At 34.2% G+C, this 23,535-nt stretch overlaps 1 protein-coding gene across 10 annotated transcripts in view; it reads right to left on the minus strand.

Moving 5' to 3' along the window:
• The window catches only part of EPS8 (EGFR pathway substrate 8, signaling adaptor), a 246,132-nt gene that overhangs the window by 38,575 nt on the left and 184,022 nt on the right, over positions 1 to 23,535 (minus strand). For all 10 annotated transcript variants that reach the window (XM_081309605.1, XM_081309610.1, XM_081309611.1 and 7 more), the window contains 10 exons: positions 22,074 to 22,150; positions 12,650 to 12,717; positions 11,232 to 11,393; positions 10,955 to 11,104; positions 7,413 to 7,495; positions 6,725 to 6,861; positions 3,894 to 3,967; positions 2,352 to 2,478; positions 568 to 656; positions 154 to 228 (listed from right to left, as the gene is read on the minus strand). In XM_081309605.1, the coding sequence (XP_081165731.1) occupies positions 154 to 228; positions 568 to 656; positions 2,352 to 2,478; positions 3,894 to 3,967; positions 6,725 to 6,861; positions 7,413 to 7,495; positions 10,955 to 11,104; positions 11,232 to 11,393; positions 12,650 to 12,717; positions 22,074 to 22,150 (1,042 nt within the window). The remainder of the gene's footprint in view (positions 1 to 153; positions 229 to 567; positions 657 to 2,351; positions 2,479 to 3,893; positions 3,968 to 6,724; positions 6,862 to 7,412; positions 7,496 to 10,954; positions 11,105 to 11,231; positions 11,394 to 12,649; positions 12,718 to 22,073; positions 22,151 to 23,535) is intronic.

The raw sequence follows: 23,535 nt of genomic DNA on the forward strand, positions 1-23,535 counted from the left end.
TTAAACTCTCAAATTTCACTTTCTCAATTTTTAATGAAATGGTAAGAGAAACAGCAAGATAATGAAGAAAAACTGACTAGATAAATAGTGTTGACTCTTGGGGCTGAAAAACATACCAAGAATGATTAATTTATTAAATTAATAAAATCTCACCATATTTAATGGAGTAAACAAAAAATGAACCAAATCAGCAGCACTAGGGTTCTGGATATGAGACTTCAGTTTGGCCTGCAACAGAAGAAAATAAACATATATATTATTAAGATGTAATCAAGCAAAAAATAGACACTTAAGGAGGTCTGATGTAGATTCATTGGTCTTACTTTTAGTATGTTTACCAGCCTGGAGAAAATGAGAATAAAATAAATTCGATTTAAAAAATAAGGGGTCTTTTTTTTATTAAGTTTCTTAGATATACAAGTTTTATAATTTGTTGGTTTACAGTCAATTAAAACACGAATATAAAAAACAGATTAGATATTCTCTCTTAATTTTTAGGACTCTCCTGGCTAGATTTGATCTTTTTCAATTATTCCTTCAAATTATATATAAATAATTTGCACTTACCAGAAGGTTAAATCCATGTTTAAACTTCTGGAAACAGTCCACAAATTCATCAGGAGGTGGAGGTTTTGCCCTCAGTGTTAAAACACCCTCTACGAAACATAAGGGGAAAATGAGAACAAAGTTCCAAGAAAACGTTTTAAATAATAAAAAAAAATATTCATGTCTTCATAGTTTTATAATACCAATCATGCTACCTTTCTACTCTGTCATATCTCATAGTATCATTGTAACTAGTTAAGATGATCCAAAGTTTGAGTGGAGTCCTCTAACTTCCACATTACCAAGGACTCATTTGATTCCACATAGATGTATTGAAGCCTCTATGCACCAGTCACTGTGCTGCTCATTGCAAAGATTAAAAATGAGTAAGTTATAAACCCTGTTCTGAAGGGTCTTAAAATATAATGGGAGACATGAATCAGAACTCAAGGTTAAAACACTGTAGAAGAAACTACACTTGATTGGGAGTTGGAAATGTAGATCTAAAAAATGTTTCTGGAGGATAGCAACTTTTAAAATGAGATGTGAAAGTTTTTTGTTTTTAATTTTTAGGGCAATTTGTAGAAATAATCATGGTTGGATGAAAATAGCTTATGGAGAAATAATTTGCAAGTACACACAATAACAAACATTAAACCAGAGAAACATGAGAATAGACAGATACATTAGGTTAAGCTGTGGATGATCTTGACCGCCAGGGTGAGGGATTTGATTAGATCAATAAAACATGGAACTAACATGCTTTATAGCAGAAGGATAAAGTGATTGACCAGAGATTTAGGAAAAGTGTTCTCACAGCATAAAAGGGCTAAAGATTGCTTAGAAAGCTGGGTTAAGAAACTATAATCATTTGAACTGGATGCTACTTATGAAAAGGAAAAGGGGGAAAAATGGATACAAGAGACACTGAAAAAATAAACCAATGTTGGCTACAAGCTAGAGAATAAAGTCATGAAAGAATCTGTGGCTCTGAATCAGGTAGAGCAAGAGGATAATTTGTCCTTTATAAAAAAAATACAGAAGGAAGTGGTTGGTTGAGCACCATGAAACAATACTTAAGTTTCCAAATATGTGGAGGTGAGGTATATGGCAGATATATACATCTGAAAGGCAATACTAAGTGCCAAGTGCCTATTATATTGGTAGACAAAGATCTGGAAGTCACCCATAATGGAAGGGACATTTATTTACTATTCTTTTATACATTTCAAGTTATACCACTTGCCAAAGGAAGTATAAATAATACTTTCATATTTATAATTTACATATTTTTGAGGCATTTGAAATAGCCGAAATGGAGTATACTTCAAAATTGTATGTGACTTTGAATGTGCACGTTTGGAATTTTGTGATGATAAATTCAAATCCATTAATATTTTTAAGCATTTTAATGAGAAGTCAACTTTTATTTTAAAAATAATGAGGTTCTATATTTACAATAAAATTAATCCACATAAAAGAACAGAGCTACAGATTTCCTTACTAGACACCAATTTTAAAATCACTATAATGAAAACTATAGATACATGGTCACTACCTGAATCACAGAGTCTGTGATTCATACAGTGCATCCTAAGATTTTTCTTCACTATAGCCAGCCTGAACCAAAATAAGCTCTTTTCTGGGCTCAACATCACTGCCTAAATCTCTGGTGCTATCCCCAAACTAGATAAGGCACCTTGGTTCACAGTCAATGAGTTTTGCTAAGCAGTTCCAAGGGCAGAAATTCTACTTAGAACTGGAGTTTTGAATGCTCTTTGGAAGATTAAGAAAACCCAACTTACCTCCTGGTCCTTTTTTTTTACTTTTCTTAGTTTTTTTCCTTTTAGAAAGTTCAGAGTATGCTTCAGCTGCTTTTTGGAGTTTTGTGATAAAAAATTCAATGTCATCCAAAATATGATTTAAGATTTGCTGGAATTAGAAATTGCCAAATAAAATATAAAACAATGCAAAACAATTCTTGCTTTAGCTGTACAATGCTAGTCAGTGAAGAATAGAAAGTTTTAAAAAAAAAGAAAGAAAGAAAGAAAAGAAAAGTAATAAACAATGCCTAAAGGCAGGTTTTAAGTTAATCACTAATTCTAAGAAAAAGAATTGAATATACCTGTGGCTAAAGTCTGACCTCTGCATTTTTCTTTAATTTAATTTTGTTGTATTTTCAATACCATCAGGAAAGCATTCACAATATCTACACAGATTATTAATTATTTTCAATTACTCTAATTTTCTCATAGTGTTCTCCCACACAAAGTGAGGGGGGACATTCTAAGAAATGTTTTTTAGAACAGCACTGAGCATTTTGTTTTGCTAATAAATGTCCTAATAAAGAACTGACAATAGTATTTCATGGAATTAAAGGCTTTTGGAATACTGTGATAATCTAACAAACAAATAGCTGATAGGAAAAATAACAGGCTTTGTGGGCTGGTGGTGTAGATCAGTGGTAGAGAACTTGCCTAGCATGCACCACATGAGGCCCAGCAAAGAAAAAATAAAGAGAAAGAAAGAAAAGAAAAGAAAGAAAATCATTAACCAAAGTTTCTACATGATAAAATAGAGATAATAATACATGTACTTTCAGGGATCACTGGATAATTAATTACTTATATATTGTATATCTATATATCTTATATATTGTAGTCATTGACTTTCTCCAGTTTATACGTTTCTTACAGACTAGAATTTGGGGTTGGATAAATGCTTAACATGTAATTGTGTGATGTAAAACTTAAGTTCCAAACTTCAAATTCCTTTAAGTATTTATTTCTAAATAAACAGAAACATGTATATAGTACAAAAAGTAATTATGGTGATATTATATTCTATATCACAGGACACTGTCACCCTGCAAGTAAATTATTACAGGGAAATAAAAAGCACTACCCTTTACAATGTATTAACATTTACATATTTATAGAGGTCCCATTAAAATTTACATATTTGTCCTTTAAAATGCCACTAAACTGTTATTGTGGTATTCTAAAATGAAGTCTTAATAAACCCCAAGACATATTGAAAAGATATCTCAGGTATGTTTTATAAACTATGAGAAAAGAAAAACTGAAATATCCTTCATAGCTGATAATTGAGTCTCAATTCCTTTGTAAACTAGTTAATACCCTAGTTCTATCACAACTACTAAGTACTAGAAGAAAAGTAAAATAGCTAAAGGGAAAAAGAAAGTATTTCAAACACCATAACCACCACTGGAAAAATAAATCATAATTTCCATAAAACACCTTTATTTAAATCACCTCATCGAAGTGTATTATTTTTCCTCTTTTAAAAAAAAAAAAGTAATGGTCTAAGGTGAATGGTGTACTTACCACATCCCTGTCAATTCGGGCCGCTGTCATCTCTGGTGTTTCTTCCTGCTCGTGATACTGCCGTGGTCTCTCAACTGAAGAAAGGAGAATCACAAGTCTGTAAACTTTTACTAAGGTAATACCAATACAGCTGATAAAAACAGAATAGAAAATAATGCCAGGTGCAAAGGGACCACATCCACAGAATGCACAAATCAAATGTGCTCATGATCCAAAAGGCCTCCTTGCCACAGCTATCAGAAGCACTTGAGCAGAGGTGGAGTCCTGGCCTTCCCATCTGGATGATGTTTATTTGCCCTGTAATGCCCCTCTGTTCTCCCTCCTCCCTGTCAGTAACCTATGGAATCAATCCTAACTTGGCATGCTTTAATTCCTACATGAGGAAGAAATATAAGCTAGCAATTAAGCATCTATTTCTCAAAAAGCAGCCAACTAAATTCTAACATAGCAAAGCCACTAATTTCTATGCATTCCAACACTGCGGCTACAATAAAACTTTGGGAGTTATTGTTGTAATTAAGCTTAAAACCTACAATGTTGGGCTCATTAATTTTGAGCCATATTCCCTAAGTCAGAAATACCTTCAGGAATTTGCAAATTCAAGAATAAATTTCTCAAGAGCATTTGAAATGCTAAGGCAGCTCAGTTGATGGGAGCATGATGTTAGTCATGAGGTGGCTATCATGAGCTCCTTCCTGGTGTGAGTCAGTTAGCACTCCCACCAGACACAGATCGTTGGTACAAATATTTCATAGTAGATTGAATTTAAAAATATATGGATAGAACAAGAGCAGCAAATCACAATGAAAGGAAATATAACTCGTGATACAACATGATGACTCCTGATGTTCAATACAGAGAGCTGCTAACAAATATTGAAAACTCTGTATCTCTATGCCTCCTCTATGTTAACATTACCCATAAGTGGAATACTGCCCCCCCCAAAAAAAAGGAAAAACTTGCTGAGCCTTATGAAACTTAATTAGTAGCTGTAACTACTTTAAGATCATTAGCATTTATCTGTATGAAATCCTGCCAGTTAGCTGCAGCTTTACATACAGCTGCTATCTTGGCTACAGCTGCTACAAAAAGCAGGAACCCCAGGGAGGTCCCAAAATATCATCTAGAGGGCAGAAGAAGTGGGAGGTGTGGTATCTCTAGGACTCTGGCAGGTCTGAGGTACCACTGCTGCTATTCTTCACAGGTCACTTTGGGAAGTCAGGGTAGTTTTGCCTCAGGGGTTCCAAGAAGCTGCATGGACTGTGTCGGCCACAGTCTCAGAGAGACCAGAAAGATTCTCCTCTGCTGGGAGTTCGGGGGTTCTAACTAAAACTGGCCTGGATCCAGACAGAACCACGTGCACTAAGAGTCATGTTCTGCTTGGCCTGGAAGTTCTGAAAACCTTGCCTCACTGAAATTTTAACAGATGACACTGTAGAGAATACTTCAGAAAAAAATATAATGAGAAGTTGGGGGTGGGGTGGAAATAGGAAAGACTGTAGAATGAATCAGACATAACTTTCCTGTGTTCATAATGAATATACAACTAGTGTAACTCCACATTATGTGCGACCACAAAAAGGAGAAGTTATACTCCATGTATGTATTATATGTCAAAATACATTTTACTGTCACGTATAACTAAAAAGAGCCAATAAATAATTAAAAATAAATGTAATAAGAGCTTAGAAACACCTAGGAGTAAGTTCTCTAAATTACATTAGATTGGACATATGTTCTTACAAGTTTGCTCAGAATGTCTGTAAACTTAGGTTTACATGTAAACTTCTAAAAATACTTTGGAGAATACAAGAAGCTTAATAAAATAGCAAATAATTCAGAAAAAAATAATCTATACAATTTGGCAAAATGAGAAAAGAAAATTACATTTACAATTCTGTTACGTAATGGTTAGGTATTATTTTCTTTCCTACTCACAGCAACCCATGAATTATCATCCCCATTTTAAGAATAAGGCTACAGCACAGAGAATAAAACGTTCCACAGTTCCAGGCAGGCAGATCCGGGTCTCGCTTCAGAACCCAACTTCTGACCCGCAGATTCCAAGTAGAATTCAATGTCACTCATGCTGGCAACTGAGTTACATTATTTAACTACACTACTAGTTATCCTGTCTGAATAAGAATTTACCCAATAAAGGACGAGTGATTGAAGGAGACCCACTGATAGGAGGCAAAAGAGTAAGGTCCTTTGCATCAAATTCGAAATTGCTACATTACAATTTATTCCTCTTTAATAAGGTGTTTTGCAATCATAAAAATTCAGATTCTTATAAAATATTGTGACATAAAAAGTATCACTAAGTTCTATGCTCTAGTTTTTTTTTTTTTTTTTACAAACAATGCCAAATGGATATATACATAGACCTCCATCTGACAAGATAAGCCCAAGGATGAAGCCTCTGCCCCTTCTCCATGTTCCTCCCAACAGTCACACCAAATCTGTCCAGAGAGGGATAGAGCTAAGATCATAAAAAACACAAAGAATCTGTACAATAGTCATAAGAAGAAGAAATTGGATGGTCTTTTGTTTGACATATATTTTATTTCCATTATTTTAATGGTTAATCAAGTAAAACTTTCTTTGTATGAAAAAAAAAAGACTTGATCCTAACATCATATTTATTAAATGATTGATGTGAATGCTCATAGATAATAATTTTAACAATAGTCAATGATTTTCCTTTTCTAAGACTTAACTTGTTTAAAATACTGACTTGAACTTCAGTTCAGAAATCAAAATTTGAAAGCAAGTACTACATTGAAATCCAAAATAAGTGCTCAATGAGACTTAATTCTAGAGTTACTCACAGTCCCCTTGGTCAGCTGCCCATGCCGACCAGGCTGCTACTCGACTTCTAACATCCACCTGGGTGACAGTCCCTGGCGGCACAGGTGCAGGAGCTCTAGGTGGAGGTGGTATGCCAGGATCTGCTTTGGAAATCATCCTAAAAAAGAAAAAATTGCCTTCTCACCCTATTTCTATAATGGGTCAATTCTCTCCATTAGTGTTAGTTTTTTACCTTCAAATAGAACTGTGCCAAGGGGCAATGAGGACTTCCTAACCACTTCACACTGGATCTATTTATCAATATGAATGAGATAGAAAAAATACAGAAAAATTAAAATTCAGCTGAAAATGAGGCTGAATTTCCTTTTCCCCTGGGTCTCATGGGATTTGGAAGGCTAGGACCAATGACGTGTCCAGTTTGTATGGCCTGAGGCTATCTTTTCTGAAAACACCACTCATCTGTCCTGACTCTCATGACTCCCACACAAGTAGGAAAAGCATGTCAGAGGAAGGCCAGACACAGGGAGAGAAAGGCAGGAGCAGACACATGCTGACAGCCTGCGAGAGCAGAGGAGTCGGACCACAGGCTGCCATCTGTAATGGAGAACAGGGAGCCTCCACTGAAAATGAGTCCTAGAAACCTTTAGGAGAGGGGAAAAAAAAGATAAAAAGCCAATTCTACCCCTTCATACATTTTAATGCTTTTACCTCAGGACCTCGGGGCGCCTCTTCTGTTTCCCTCCTTTGCTGTCACTGATTGCACTTTCAATATCTTCACTTATCAGATTCGCCTGCAAAGAGAGACCAGTCATCTGGAAGGCTGTAGATTTTTCTTAGATTTCATATGTAGATTAAAACGGAATACACGATTACATCCATTGTCTGAATCGGTATGTGTCTTGATGCTACGGTTTGGATCTTGACTGTCCCCCAAAAACCCGGTATCACACGCTTGGTCCCCGACAGTGGAGCTGCAGGAGGTTATGATCCTTGAGGAGGTGGGGCCTACTGGAAAAAGAGCAGGTCTCTGGAGATATTGGAACCCCAAGCCTTTTCTTTCTCACTGTTTTTGCTTCCTGGCTGCCATAAGAAGAGCAGCTCCTCTACCACAAACACCCTGCCATGAGATACTGTGCTACCATAGACCGAAAAGCAAGTGGTTAGGCAACTATAGACTGAAACCTCTAAAACTGTGACCTACAATAAACCTTTCCTCTTTATAAGTTGATTATCTCAGGCATTTTGTCATAGTGGCTAGCTGATTCACATATCACTGTGCTCATGGAATGAAACTCCACACTAGGTTGTACCTTTTCTGACAACCAGTCTTATTTTGTCATTTCAGGTAAAAGTTAACTTTCTGCAATCTTTCTAATATCTTTCCAGAAAGATTAATCAGTAAGTACATTTTCTTAGAAACCAATGTGAGATAAGCAGCTAAAAAATTTATTTAATCTGGTTTTGAAGTTTATTTATAGCCAGTGATTATTACTGTATAAAAGATTACTGCTGATGTATTCATCTCCTATTTTTATGCCTGCTTGTTCTTCATAATTATGTATGTTTTTCTTAAATATGTATATTGCATATTATTTTAGAGTAAGCACTGATAATCATAAAATTTTAGCACTAAACAGACACTTAAGATCATCTAAACTGTTCTACTTCTTTTCTAGTTAATGATATAGGAACACTTGCATGGTATGCCTGTCCAAGGTCATACCATTAGTGGAATGAGAATACAGTGCTTCCCAGGGTAGTGTCACATCTGCAACAATGTCCAATTCCAATAAATTATTATAAACATGTCAAAGGTGGCTACTGTGCAGGACAGAAAAACTGATAATGCCCAGAAATGCTGACCTTCTACAGGAAGACTATTATATTGCTAAGAAAAAATTTACCACTATGATGGACAGGACCACTATACGAAGTCCCATAATAAACATTAAAATTCAAGACAAAAATCATACTGCAATATGATCCACATAAAAGAAACTGCATCTTGTTTCCATTTATAAATATTGTGGGTGTGTGTGTATACACACATATATTTATTATTTATTTATTTTGAAATTAGTCAAAAGAAAAACATGTCTCACACAGGAAGAATAGCACCAATGAATGTTTAGTCACTTAGTGGCATGTGAACTTTATTTAGGATAAAACAGTATTTGGTAAATCCTGTTTGAACCCATTGTATATCATATATATGATAAAATAGTATTTGGTATATCTTGTTTGAAGCCATCCCATATCAAAGAAGGAAAGCCCTTTATTCTCAAACTGAAATCCAGAAATTTCCTCAGTAGAGTATATCTCAGCCCCCAAGGAGAGCACAGATGCAAACAATAAATCTGAAGTGCTTTTTCACTTAAAACCATTGAATTAATAAAAGAGACACTAGTATTGCTGTATGTATATATGTGTCTGTATAACCAATGTGATTCTGCAACCTGTACACTCAGAGAAATGAGAAATTGTACCCCATTTGATTCAAATGTATGATATGTCAAGATCATTGTATTGTTATGTGCAACTAATAAAAAAAAGTTTACTACATTTTCAGAGCAAAATATTCATTCTAACATGTATTGATTTAAAAACATCTAACCTTACAAAGTTCTTTTTTTGTTGTTTATTCAACAAGTATTTATTTAGCACCTGCTATTATATATGTGTTTGTCAAATAAAAATAATAAATAAAATCACATTTCTATATCCCAGGATATGAACAAAACAGACAAATGTCCTGTCTACATTGGGCTCTTACTGTAGCACAAGAGAAAAATAAATGAATAACTAAAAAGTAAATGTAGAATATAAAAAGCAGATGATAATAATGCTGTGGAGTAAAATAAAGCAAGGTAGGGGACAGAGAATGGCATGATTCTCCTGCTGCACAGAGCAGTCAACATTCCTGGAAGAAGAATCAAGAGAAAGGCCCCTGAGATGGGTCAGTGTGTGGTCAAACCTAGCAAGACTGGCCGGAGATACAGAGGTCAGAAGAGCAGGCTGCTTGGGACCCAAATGGTCCACAGGAAGGTAACATTAAAAGACTATAACCTTACAAAATATATTCTTAAAATAAATATATTCTTAATATAATTTGTGAATGTTGAAATGCACCACAGTATATACAAATCTCACGAACATAAAATATTCAAATTAACTAAATGACACAGTTCCTTTCAAATAAGATTTTCAGTCAATCATCTGTGACATAAACTGAAATTAGAAAAAATTGTAAAATATACTGTTTGTACTTAGTCTTAATTTAGCCATAGCATTTTAATGTCAAAGAAACACAGAAAATATCAAGTGTTTATGCTAGTCTTCCAGATTTTTTTACAAAAGTTACAAGTATATTTTATAATCAAAATAAATCCCTGCCTTAACAAAGTACCAATCAACACAAACTTATTTCCCTTTTAGAGAAATCAACTAAATAAAGACAGTCAAGGTTGAAGATAACTTCTAAGGTCTAATAAAGAATCACAAATTATATTCATTCAAAAATTACAGTATAAAAACAATTACATAAAATTTCAGGAGATAGCCTATTATTACTGGCAACTATGCCCACAAGTCACTTAGGGATTACCGATCTGAGCAATTATTCAAGTCACATAATTAAATGGTGAACTTTAAATCAATATCCTGAAAAATGTCTCAGTGCTTCCCTATAATAATCCAGGCTATGTGATTAGTGCAGAATAAAATGGGAGAGACACATGATTATTTATTGTCTATGAAGCGTGGTTCTTGCAGATCTAATTTTTAATTTTAAATGCAAGGTTTTTGATGAGAATTTAATATAATATCTATGCTTTTTAATCAAAATAAAAAGAATCATCTGATTTTTTTTAAAGAGAGAGGAGAGGGGGAGGGAGAGAGAGAGAGAGAAAGTGAGAGAGAATTTTTTTTTTAATATTTATTTTTTAGTTTTAGGCGGACACAACATCTTTGTTTGTATGTGGTGCTGAGGATCGAACCCGGGCTGCACACATGCCAGGTGAGCGCGCTACCGCTTGAGCCACGTCCCCAGCCCCAATCATCTGATTTTTGACATTAACTTCTTCATTTACTTGGCATGGAAACTTTAAGAAAGCTACTAATGTATTTGTTTTCCTTACAAAATTCTCAGACACTAAAATTCTAGTACCTACAATCTGTATGATTGAAACAGGTAGTTCAAAAGCTGCCAGAACCCACTACTTGAAAGGGAAAAAAATTCATCATTCTTTTACCTTAATCTCATCACATTGAAAAAGATGAAGATCTGGCTTGTTCTGGGTTGGTTCCTTGCATACAAGGGCAAGAATCGAATCATAGTTGCATGAATGCATGACAGCTTGGCAGTGTTGGATGGTGTTCAAAGGAAAATTCTCCAATTCATTCTAAAATACAGTAAACATTTTAGTTTTTCAAACTTCTACCCATTTTCAAATAATCTGATGTGACAGCATACATTAATACTTGTGGCACTTTCTTGAAAACAAAATTATATAAATTTCACAAACTTGCCTTTGATTCTAAATCAATCAGGCTCACAGCTCGGTCATCCACCTGAAGGATCATATCTTGAGTCCATACTTTGCCCTTAGCGTCAAGCAATTTCAGCTTCCTTATTCCATCATCTACGGTTATCATAGCATCTTTCCGATCCAGAATAAAGGTAGTCAGGTGCTTATGATTGACCAAAAAAAAAGGTTAAATATTTATAATACATACACACAAACTCTTAATGTTATATTTTTAAAGAAAAGTCGATTTAAGGTAATTGAGGTCAGTTAGCAGAGAAGAGAAGGATAAACACAAAGCACTTGATAACTTCAAGGTTATCTCAGAGAATGAAGTCAAGTGGGTTTTTATTGAATACAGAAAATGATGTCTTGATTTATAAGATAGCTAAAACTGTTTGATACTGAGCCATGCTTAACTACAATAACATGATATAGAAACCAATTCTTGCCAGGTACAGTGGCACATGCCTGTAATCCCCAGTGGCTCTGGAGGCTGAGGCAGGAGGATCTAGAGTTCAAAGCCAGCCTCAGCAAAGGCAAGGCACTAAGGAACTCAGTGAGAACTCAGTGAGATCTCTAAATAAAATACAAAATAGGGTTGGGGGTGTGGCTCAGTGGTTCAATGCCTCGGAATTCAATTCCTAGTACTCAAAAAAAAAAAAAAAACTTCGGAAGTTTAAATAGCATTCTCTTAAATAAATGTTCCCAGTTTTGCTCTATTATAGTTATTTAAATGCCACACAATAGCAGACAATTTATTTTGGCAAGTACAATACTCTGGACACTGATACCTCAGAGAAGCAAAGCAATTCTACTCTAACAACTGTCAAGCTTTTCATTCCACTGAAACCACTTTCTGAAACAAAATGGTTTAAATTTAATTAAGCATGCTTCAGAAAAGTAGAAAATGAAAATAAGAGCAATATAAAAATCTATCCTTGCTTAAATATTTCCCATGATAAGTAGGGGTCACCTGGATTCCAATTAAAAGCAAATATCTTAAAAGATAACAAGGGGGAAAAAACTAAAAAGAAACCATTGTTTAAATAGAACCAATAAAGATCTTAGTTAAAACTAAAAATAAAACCAAAATGCTAACTGTATCAAATTTCAAGAAGATTCTAGGGTACAAAATAGAAGAAGCCTTTGTCTTATTATAGGGCCTGGAAACCATAAGAATGTATTTGTTTTGATCAATAACTATTTGTTAAGATTTTATTGTTATGAAAAGGGAACACAGACCAGCAAAAAGACATTTATATGTAACATGTATTTGATGAAAATATACAGGAAAAATCTACATGAATTAAAATACATTGTGTGAATGAAATAAAACAGAATCCTGATTTTACTTCCAATTTTACTTCTAGTGTCCTTCAAGAGTCACTGTAAATATTAGCAAACACCAAAGCATCTTACTTCAACTCGGTACTGGGATATATCTGACACACTGCTGACACTGTCTCTTGCATAATTCTTCCTTTGTTCTGAAAAATAAATTTTAAAAGCCATTATTTACCCACTAATAGGCTGAAGTTCATGTATTGGTATCATATGACATCTCTAAAATTAGTCTATCTCTCATATAAATACAGTAGTTGACAAGTCACCATTGTGTGGTAATATGAAAACACTCACTGTTCAGAGTAAATCCAAAAGCCACAAAAAAGCATAAATGATAGCAAGAATTCTTTAACCCAATAAAAATTTTCATAATTCCAAACATTAACGATATTATAATTTTCTAAGGAAAAAAATGTTATTCCATCCAAAGGTTTTATTAATGAGGGACCTACTGTTTGGCAAAAAAAAAAGATAAAAACTATTTTGTAAATTTCATCTGTTGATGTAGGAAGATCAAAACACAATTACAAAAGTTTGTCATAGATACTGTATTATATGAGTTAGACTAAATTATTAAGATAATAGGCACTACATGGAACATCTCCTTTTACAACATCCAAACTGGACAATGTTAAAGAAGATTCAAAACGTGAGTCAATCACGCCCACTGCCATTAAACATTAATAATTTCCACATCAATAGAACACAAAATGTGATACTCAGGATTGTGGAAATAGCAGTTAGGAAAAAGGAGATTTAGGTAGAGAGTTACTGCATCAAACTACTTAAAAAGCAAAATAAATCTTTAATTTTGTTTTCTAAAATGCTGCAAAACCAAAAAATAAAATTAAAATATAAAGTACTCATTGGCTGTGTTTGTCATTTGTCACTATCTTATCATGCAAGTTCAAAGCTGTACTATGCCTTGTAAAGAGGAATGCTAAGATGAAAGGGAACTGTAAAAGAAAATCAGAAGATTTTTAAATTCTAATTCTAGTTTTTGGCTCTTTCACTAAGTAGGAAATTAAATTTGGGCAAAATACTTAATGGTCTGGGCCTCAGCAGCCTTAGTGGAAAATAAAAAGATTAAACAAGGTAAAAAAGACCCTGAAAGCCTTCAAATTCCAACATATATATACTGTGTGTGTGTATGTGTAACTCACCTTTCCTGGCAACCAATATCTTCTAAATACAAATATGTGTCTTTTAGTTAATATAGAAACATGCAGATATGTCTATGGAGAAGTTGAAAATTTCTGCTCAACATTAAAGGAAAAGAAAGTACAAAAATATAATGAATGTATGCAGATTCAAAATGTTAACAGAATTCTTTCAAAAACTTGATCAATATTTGTTTCTTAACACATGAAAGTAATCATATTACTTTATTTTTAGTTTTTAAATGTAAGCAAAAATCTCCATATTCCTTATATTGATTTTACTCTGATATTATTTCAATATACTTCATTTTTGATTTTGCAGCATAAAAATTCCTTAATAAAAACAGACACACTTAAAAATTCAGCCTCTGCTACCTTTCTTTTTCTGTTTGGATGACGACCTGAAGAAGTATGATCCATCTGGTCCTACCAAAACAATGTGGTCAAAAAGAAAGACCTGGTTTCACCTTGAATTTGCTATTCTAATATAACAAAACATAAACATTCACTTACATTACTGTCTTTACAACCAGAGATATAAAAAATTTGTGCTCTAAATGTGTAATATGAATTGTAATGCTGTCATACATAAAGAAAAATTAATAAAAAAAGAAAGAAAAAAAGTAAACAGCCACAACTTTTCTGATTATTAGTGGAGGATTAGTAAACATAAGATTTTAACACATGGAGAGTTATTCTTGGGAAGACCATTATGATTTCTGAAAGACAATATACAATTCAGGAATACATCTGACAAAAGCACTTCTAGGAATAATCAGTATTCAAAAGCACCGGTCCATCATATTCTTATTCAAGTCTCCATGACAGACTCAGACCATGAGTGTGGTTCTGCTTCCTTCAGTTTGACTGAGGACAGCAGAAAAATGGCAGTGGTTGCCATGGCATCCAGTTATGATATGGTGGCTCCAGAAGTTCGAATGTTGACTGGGTCTTTTAGATAGTGAATAGAAAACATAGCTGAAGACCCAAATAGCTGAATATCCAAAATACTGAATATTCACACTTGGATTTTCTCATACAAAGTAGTAAGAATTCATCCCCTCAGATTTCCTAATACATTTTCTCAGCCCACAGAAACATAATTTACAGAAACCAAAAGACGATTTGATAGAATTTGTAAATAGTATGATATCGACTGATCACTCTGATTGCCCAGAGGGTAAGTGTAATTTCTAATATTCCAAGGACCCATTTAGGGCTTCCCACTTTGCTTGCTCTCCCATATTATATAATAAATAAGTAGCATGTTATAGGAAATTAGCTTTTAAAGATCCTAAAAATGTATAAATGCCATAAAATGGATTTACAAATAAACTAGTAGTTCTGATAAGCCAATTTGAATAAATAAAGGCTAATGTTAACATTTTAATAGGCCATTTTGAAAAAAGTTCCCTAAAAGGCAATTGCAGTATATTTCCTTTTTATGAGAATCATATGTACTTACTAGTTGCAGAGAGTAATTATGCTCCTAAGCTGAAAAATCTCACCCAAGCCTTAAAACGGTATAAAAAGCCTAAATGAAGTCTTTCAGTTACACTCAAGATAAAGCCTCTAATGAAGCTCACCATTCTCAAACAATGGTTCTCATTCTTGGCTGCCCATGAAAATGAACTTTGAAAAGCACTTTGTGAGTCCCACCCTGGGCACTCATTTGTAGAGGCTCCCCCATGTGAATCTAAGGTGCATCCATGGTTGAAAACCACTACTCCAACAATTTGTATAAATGCCAATTCATGTACTATATGCTAACTCTTTTAAGCAGAAAAATGTCCTATCCAAATCAAAACTGTAAGTTATGATCAAATGGGCATGTCAAATAATAAATGAATAAATCTCGTAGTAGAGTTTGAGTTTGTTGCATTAAAAGCTTCTCAGCTCTCAATGTAAGAGTAACAAGTCAGTATCTCCCCACCTTTCCCTCTTCTGTCTCTCTTTCTTTAACAGTTAGAGCTTGAAACAAACTTTATTTGTTTATAGTAACCCTGGTTTTATTTCATTGCTTTTTCTATCAACTTTATATCACAGGCCAGAATACGCAAACCCATCTCAACAAATTAAGATGTATTTGGTAACCAAGCATAACAATTCTTTACATGTCATCTTAGCATTATTGAGTTGTTATGCTATTACACAAGCTGCTGGCCAATACTCAGATCAGAATTATTATATTTAGCTTCATTTAACTCTCCAATTAGTATAACTGCAACTCTAACAAGTATGCAGAACTCAGTATTTATACTCAACTTTGTTTTACTGCATTATTGTTTGTGCATAACAACATTTGAAACAGTAGATAGTCAAAGATACAGTTAATATTTAGAAAATATTTATTTTTTTAAAAACCATGATATTGCTTAGAAACCAAGGTTTTGACCATTAAAAAGAAAAATGTAACTTGAAAGCAGCTGCTGAGTATTTCTTGCTCTAAATAAAAGCAATGGACTACAGCTCATATCACTTTTTACACAGAGAAAGCTTCAGCCATAGTGAAGGAGAATTCCTTTCCCAATAGTTCAGTGTACAGTGTGTAATTTCCATGAAGGTGAGGCACTTGGTGGGAACAGTAAGAAGCAATGAGCAATAATTAGGAACTTTCACCATCAGGCAACTACAATCACAGTTTGACAAATCAGTATCTGAAGCAAGAGACCACTTTAGGAAACAAACAAGCTCATTTTCACAAACCTACATTATTTAAGAATTAACTTTACTGGCCTGTTCAACAAATCATTAGAATGGCTTGCATCACGAGGAGAAAATCAGCTTTACATTTTTCAGATCGTTTGGGAAAATTGCCAAACTGTCTTTTTGAGTCACCTGCTCTGGCACACTCTACTGTGTTTTGACTCTAATAATGCCCGATTTCATCATGCTGTGTAATTGTGAGTCATTTACTTCTTAAGAATTAAAAAATAAATAAAAAAACCTTCTTTTGCTGTTTCAAAAAAGTGTTAAATGTTTTCTGTTAGTAAAATACACACTAAAGACGATGGGGAAAGAAGAAATGGGTTTTAACTTTTAAGTGGCCACTAGAACATGTAAGAGGTCGTTTTGGTTTCCATTATTATAATTAGAGAGACAAGTTTCAAAACAAGATCAGGAGAGACTGGAACAGAAAAAGAAAGGAAGATAGGTACAAAAATAAAAATATGTGAGACAGATATTTGCTAAGAAAAGTGGCACATTCAGGAACACTGCCATGAGAAAGTGATCAAGCACTGTGGAGAAATAAGTCTACAATAAATTCATTTACACAGAAATTATGTGATTCATGGTTACAGGTTTCCTGCACTCAATTCTTACCAGCCAGGAAAAACACAAATGTATTTTTTCACTTGTTATATCACAAAATTTTTAACTCACAGCTAAAATGAGACTTGAGAGAATGTGCGTCTATCACATTTATCCAATATTATTAGGACTTCTGATAACAGGAATCTCAGAGTGACTATAAATGTTGGCAATGAAATGACAATAAAGTATTACTGACTGGTAATTCCTTGAAACTTGAGTTCTTCTGGAGATTAGATGGCTTTAAACAGCTGATTATTTATAGTAAATAGCTGTGGTACGCCACCCATGATACTACTTAAGTAGTCTTTTACTTGGTACTGAGCCATGGGGACTTAGGTCTCCCCTTGAGAATGATCCCTGGCATTTCTATGTGTAGACTGCCCAAGGCATGAGATCTTTGCACTCATTCTACCAATGAGATAGCTCTCAAAGCTCCGGAATTGGGCACTACCCATTTGGCTTGGACAGCCCACTACCTACCTTATTTGGCAAAAGAACATTCCATCAAAATCCTTTTGAAGCCCCCTGTATAAATAAAGAAAATGTGGGTTCTTGCTCTCTCTCCTTTCAGTGTGGAAGCAGGGCCCCTAAGGTTACAGAGCCATCCCACCCCCATATTTCAAAATTATTTCTGTGTCATATGATTTTTCACTGTATTTCTCAGCCAGCATATTTCACATAAGGGAAACCCAAAATTCATAGCCTGCAGGGGACTCAGGAGAAAAGCATAAGAATCAAGAAATGGCTACATTTCAAATTTTGCAATATCTAATTTAAAGGGAAGTTATTTTTCTAGGAAGTTTAGCTCTTAAGAACAGCAGAAAACCCATACTTAAATAAGCCCTCTTTGCCTAGGGATATAGCTCAGCTGGTACAGTGTTTGCCTCACTTACACAAGGCCCTGGATTCAATCCCCAGCAAACCCCCCCCTCAAAAAAAAGTCCACTGGAGATGCTGCAACATATAAACATAATGAAAAAGCATCTCAATTCCCACTCAGAACCTATTTACTAACCATAATTTCTACCTAGTTTCCCAGGCCACAGACATCAGAAGCAATGCCATAAGAAGGCATGTTGATAACACGAACAAGTCACAGGCTTGGGATTCAGCAACATGGGAAAAGCAGGCCCAAATATTCAAAAAGAGAAAATAAATGAATGATTTGGAGCAAAGATAAGAAATGGAGACTCTGGTAACATCACAGAGACAAGCAATGGCCATTCAAGTGAACTTCCAAATCACCAAGGAGCAAAGATGCCACATACCTGGAGGGAAGGGAGTATTTAATACACTTTACAAACATTTTCCTTAAGGAAAAAAAAAAACTGACAAATAGGTTAACTGGAAAAAAATATGTGAAATCTCTAATTCCCTAATACCAGTGGCTAAATGAAATGTTATTGTCATGAAATAAGTGAAGGAGAAAAACATGGATATTACTTTTGGTAAGCAAGAGTTACACTTTGTCAGGGATGTAAATGATGCACAGCCTTTAACATGTTGGCTTGGAATTTTCTAGTATCATAATGAAGAAATGGCAAAGAGAGATATTAAAACTGCAGCATATGTTAACTGTTTTCCTAGAACAATCAACACATACCAATAAAGAGATGTATAGTTACATAAAACACAATACATTTTAGGGGATTTATGTAAAAATTTCTGTAGAGTGCTATCAAGAGTAGTGTCTGAAACTCAAGCTTGAAAATCCTTGCTACAATGTTATTATCATTACTATTTCACAGATGAAGAAACTGGAAGTAATAGGTTAAATAATTTGCTCAAAACAGTAGTCAACTGGTAGAAGTGAGATCCCCTGGCTTTCTAACCCAGTCTGCCTTTCTGAGCACATTTATCAGGAGCCATCTGAGTGACATTGTGTGTCAGTTCTGAAATGTGTTCTCATGAGAAAGACAAGATGGAAAAAGAAAGCAAGGAAGAAAAGAAACCTCTGATACAGTATCTAGCCTGTGGTCAGTGTGTGATAAACAGTGTATCACTGTGAAAACTCATATTCCAGTGCACTAAATAGTACTCTCATGCTCCACAAAAGTTCATGCAATGTAAGGATACTGTATTAATTACAAGAGTAATTAATCCTGGGAAGATTATTCAATTATTTTTATAATTGTATAAGGAGAAATTTTTTTAAAATGCATACATTTCAAGGAAATAAACTATATTATAAATCACCAAATTTTCAGTTTACAAAGGTTAAAAGCATGTAGATTGGGAGGCTAAACACTCCCAAAGATAACTAAAAATATTTTAATAAGAATTTGTTTATTGCAAAGATTTGTTCAAAACAAGAATATCTTTCTCCATGTCATTCTCTAGCTATTCTTTCCACTGACATTTACTGAGAATTTATAATCTCTAAGAGGGAAAGCATTGTGTGCATGTGTGTGTGTGTGTGTGTGTGTGTGTGTGTGTGTGTACACTATGTGTTCAGAGGAAGTAGTGATTATTAGACATAAATAAGAATGAAAAAAATATGTGCAACTTCAAGGAATTTAAGCCTGTCTTATTCCAGGCCCCCTACATGGCTAAGTCATCTTTCTTCCTCATAATGCCTCCTGGATTTGCCCTTTTTTATCCCAGGCCATATTCTCTGAATTACCTTCATCCTGTTCATTTTCATCACACTGCACAGAATTGTCATGCTTTCTCATAGTGAAGTTTTTTAAAGTTATGTGATCTGACAAATCATCTTCAATTTGCTTTATATGTAAAAGGAGGGGAAATAAAATTTACTGTTTAACAGTTAAAGACTTTCAGTCCTTGGATCTAAGATTTTATAAAGCTGTCCTAACACAAAATAAACATTAAAATTTACAGGTGAGTCCTACTTTTTATCATTATTCCTTTCTTAGTACTCCGAAAACAGACTTTTGGATCTGTGGTAACATGTGAGAGGATTGAATACTTTTCCTATTTAAAAAAAAAAGTCTTAGGGTGGTTATTAGATAATTAATTTATCTATATTACTTAAATCTGATTCACCTGTTCTGATTCATACTTATCAAATCCATTCTCAATTTTGTTAACAGAATGACCCAAGACAAATTTCTCTTATTATCCTCTGATAAAAACACATCAAAGTCTGCTCAATATTTACAAATAGTGTGCAAATTCTTTGGTAGAATTCTTCCTAATATGATCTGTTTGCATTTTTCCAGTTTTATTATTACCCCATGCACTCACTACCCGGTGCTCTCAAAGTAGCACCAAACTGCTGTGGTTCATTAATTCTTGATATTCATTCTACAAGTAGTTCCCGAGCATAAATTATACATTAGACTCTGTGCTAACAAGCATGGGGTATCCTCAAGTGAAGAAGACAAGTATGGGCCACCTTCATAGAGCTAAGAGTATAGTATAGAAAAGTTTCATGCTGCAGTCTACAGCATCCTCTTGCCCACGAAATGCTGACCACTCAGAGATCAGCTCAAGGCTCCTGAGAGATCCCTGCTCACCATTCCCCACTTAGAAGAATATGGGACACACAGCTATGAAAACACATTTAACCCTTTATTATAAAAATGAATTTATTAGTCTATCTCACCAAAATGGCAAATAAGCAATGACAATATCCTATTCATCTTTGAAATAAAGATAATGAAAATAGACTATGACGATCGTAGCCTAGCACACTGACACACTTAATAAATATGTCTAGAAAGAAACGAGGAAAGGAATTATTTTATTCTCTCAAAATTTCTTTTTCATTTTTAGTTTTCCTCAAGTCCCTCTCTAGACTACACCCCCCTTAAAGCCGAGGATCAGATATTATTGGTCCAGTTCTGAAAACATATTGACTATGAAATTTGCTGAATAAATTCTCTAGATCTACAAAGCACAACCATTTATGTCATGTTAAGACAGTCTCAGTGTGACACTTAAGAAAATGGAAATCAATACCAATCAGACTGACAGGGTCATTTTTTTTAAAGTATACATATATAGAATTAAATCCATTCCATGAATATATGGTTTGAGTTGTAAAGCCAATTTACTAAAAATATAGGCAGAAATGAATCATGAGACTTCAGAATTGTTCATTCAAACCATAGACACAAAATTGTAAATCTGGATGATATAAAAAGAATTCCAAAACAGAAAATGCTGTTGGTTCTCATCGTACATAATAACAATGACAATATTGACAATAGCAAATATATAATGCATTCTCTGCTTTCCAGGCACTGTTCTAAGCATTTTACATTTACTAACTTGCTTAATACTCTTATCAATGCTACCACATATCACCACTACACAAATAAAGTTAGGTACAGACAGGTAAAGTAATTTGCCTAAGGTCACTGGTGAATGGTAGAACTGGATTTGAACCTAGGAAGTATGATTCCAGAGTCTCTGCTCTTAACCATAATACTATCCTGATTCTTTACTGTTATACATTAATAAAAGGTCACACAGATCCTACACAATTAAATGCACTTCAAGATGTGCATTTTTTTCTTCTTTCTTCTTTTTACCTTTTTTTTATACTTAAAGTTTAGAAAATATACGTATATGTAAGACAAACTAGAGAGGGCATCAGAAATTATAGACTGGGAAAGAAAGTTCGACTATTTTGCAGTGCAGAAAGAAATAAAAGGATTGCTAATCATACTAACCTACTCCTCAAAAAGTTCAAGAGCTATATGAAAAAGCCGTCACCTGTCAGCTCACAATCACAACTGGCTCCATCACAGAGATCAACAAACATTTTACAAGTAACAAGTGGGAAAGCCCACTTCAGGCACTGATGCCATGTGAAAGACTCTGAAAGTGCTGCAATACATTCAATTTATAGTTCTAAATCTTATGACAGCAAGCACAGTTTATAACTTCAGCAGCTTTTTAAAAAACTCTTCTTTAAAATAATTCTTATGTAGCCATCAATATTTCATTTCAAATAACAGAAACAGGGTATGGATTCAATCTATGACTTAGAAATTTTAAATTTATAAAGAGTGGTTAGAAGCAAAATTATATCCCCATTGAATAAACAAACATACCATATAGAGCCTTTGCACTTGTTTTTGAACTGTGATCTCTGTCCATTTGGGAAAAGGGGGGTGATGATCCATAGCCACTGTAATAAAAAAAAAATGGTCACTGTGTTGGGTTAAAGTCCAAAGTAGGTCATAAAAATACAGAAATAGAAAATAAAAATTCCAATGTGTCATTATCACCATGTGTTTAAAAAAGGCATACTGTATCTATACTGTTTGCCAACACAGGCAAGATCCTGCTCTGGTAAGTGTTGAATAAGTACAATACAAACCACATGACCCCAAATGAGGACTGAAGTGGGTGCAAGTCCCAGCCTCCTCTCAAGTGCCAAGTCAAACTGTAGCCTGGAGATTCTCCAAGGTTGGGACTATCTTGGAAGAGCATAAATTTGCCATATTTAATCAAGTTCTGAGTGGTAGTACAGTTATAACAAGTTCCCAGAGACTTAAACTATAATGAAATAGATGCTATTCTCCAATACTCAAAACATAATTAACCTACAAATAACCCTTTATCACTAAATTTCACCTGCGTTTCAACCCTATATCTGGCCTCATTACCAATATGCTATATGAAGTAAATACTGATTTATTAGTATTTTATTCATTTGCTCAGTAAAAAAATTTATTAAGCTCTACAATCTAGAAGAGTAGGGAGAATGGGAGGGTACTGCCAATAATACAAGCAAAAATAGTTGCAAAAGAACAATACATCAGGGTGAAACTATAACGCGTAAGATCAAGGAAAAGATTAACTTTATCAGGATATCCAAAAAGTTGACATTTAAGCAGAATCTAAAAGAATGAAAAGAAGCTCCAAGGGTAGGGAGAGAGTAACATTGCGAAGACAGGCTCATGGAGCTGAATCAAGAAACAGCATGGCATATATGGGGAGTGGGATTTAATGTGATGTGCCTGGAAGGATGAGTGGTTGGAGAAGTGAGCCAGATTGAGGGCTTTTTACATCATGCTAAAGAATTAAATTGTTATTCCCTAGATATGGTAAATATTATCTATCCTGAAGAATGACATGTGAAATATATCTCACAATGGCCAGTATCAAATAACAAAACTATGCACAATGTAGCCACTCAAGCCAGGGTTGTGATTTCAAATTATACCTGGAGCCACTGGAATTATTTCCTCTGTTTTATTTTGTTTTGTTTTACACAATGGTAAATATCTTGCCAGCATGGACTAAACAAGATTTAATCCTCCTCAAATGCCAATATTTTACAAATAATGTTAAAAAAATGCTCCAAAGATTTTTGAAGCTCTAAACTAGAGTCTATAAATGCAATAATATATAAAATACTAGACTGAAACACCTTCCGACCATCATTGGGGCTGATATTAACTGTTTTATTCACAACAGACAAAATAAAATTTTAATGATAACATTTGTTAGTAATGAAAGGATAGCATATGTCAATGAGGAATGAGCTGCATTAAAAATGCAACTAAT

The sequence above is a fragment of the Spermophilus citellus genome (genome assembly GCF_964194105.1).
Source record: "Spermophilus citellus genome assembly, chromosome: 10".
Lineage (NCBI taxonomy): Eukaryota > Metazoa > Chordata > Mammalia > Rodentia > Sciuridae > Spermophilus > Spermophilus citellus.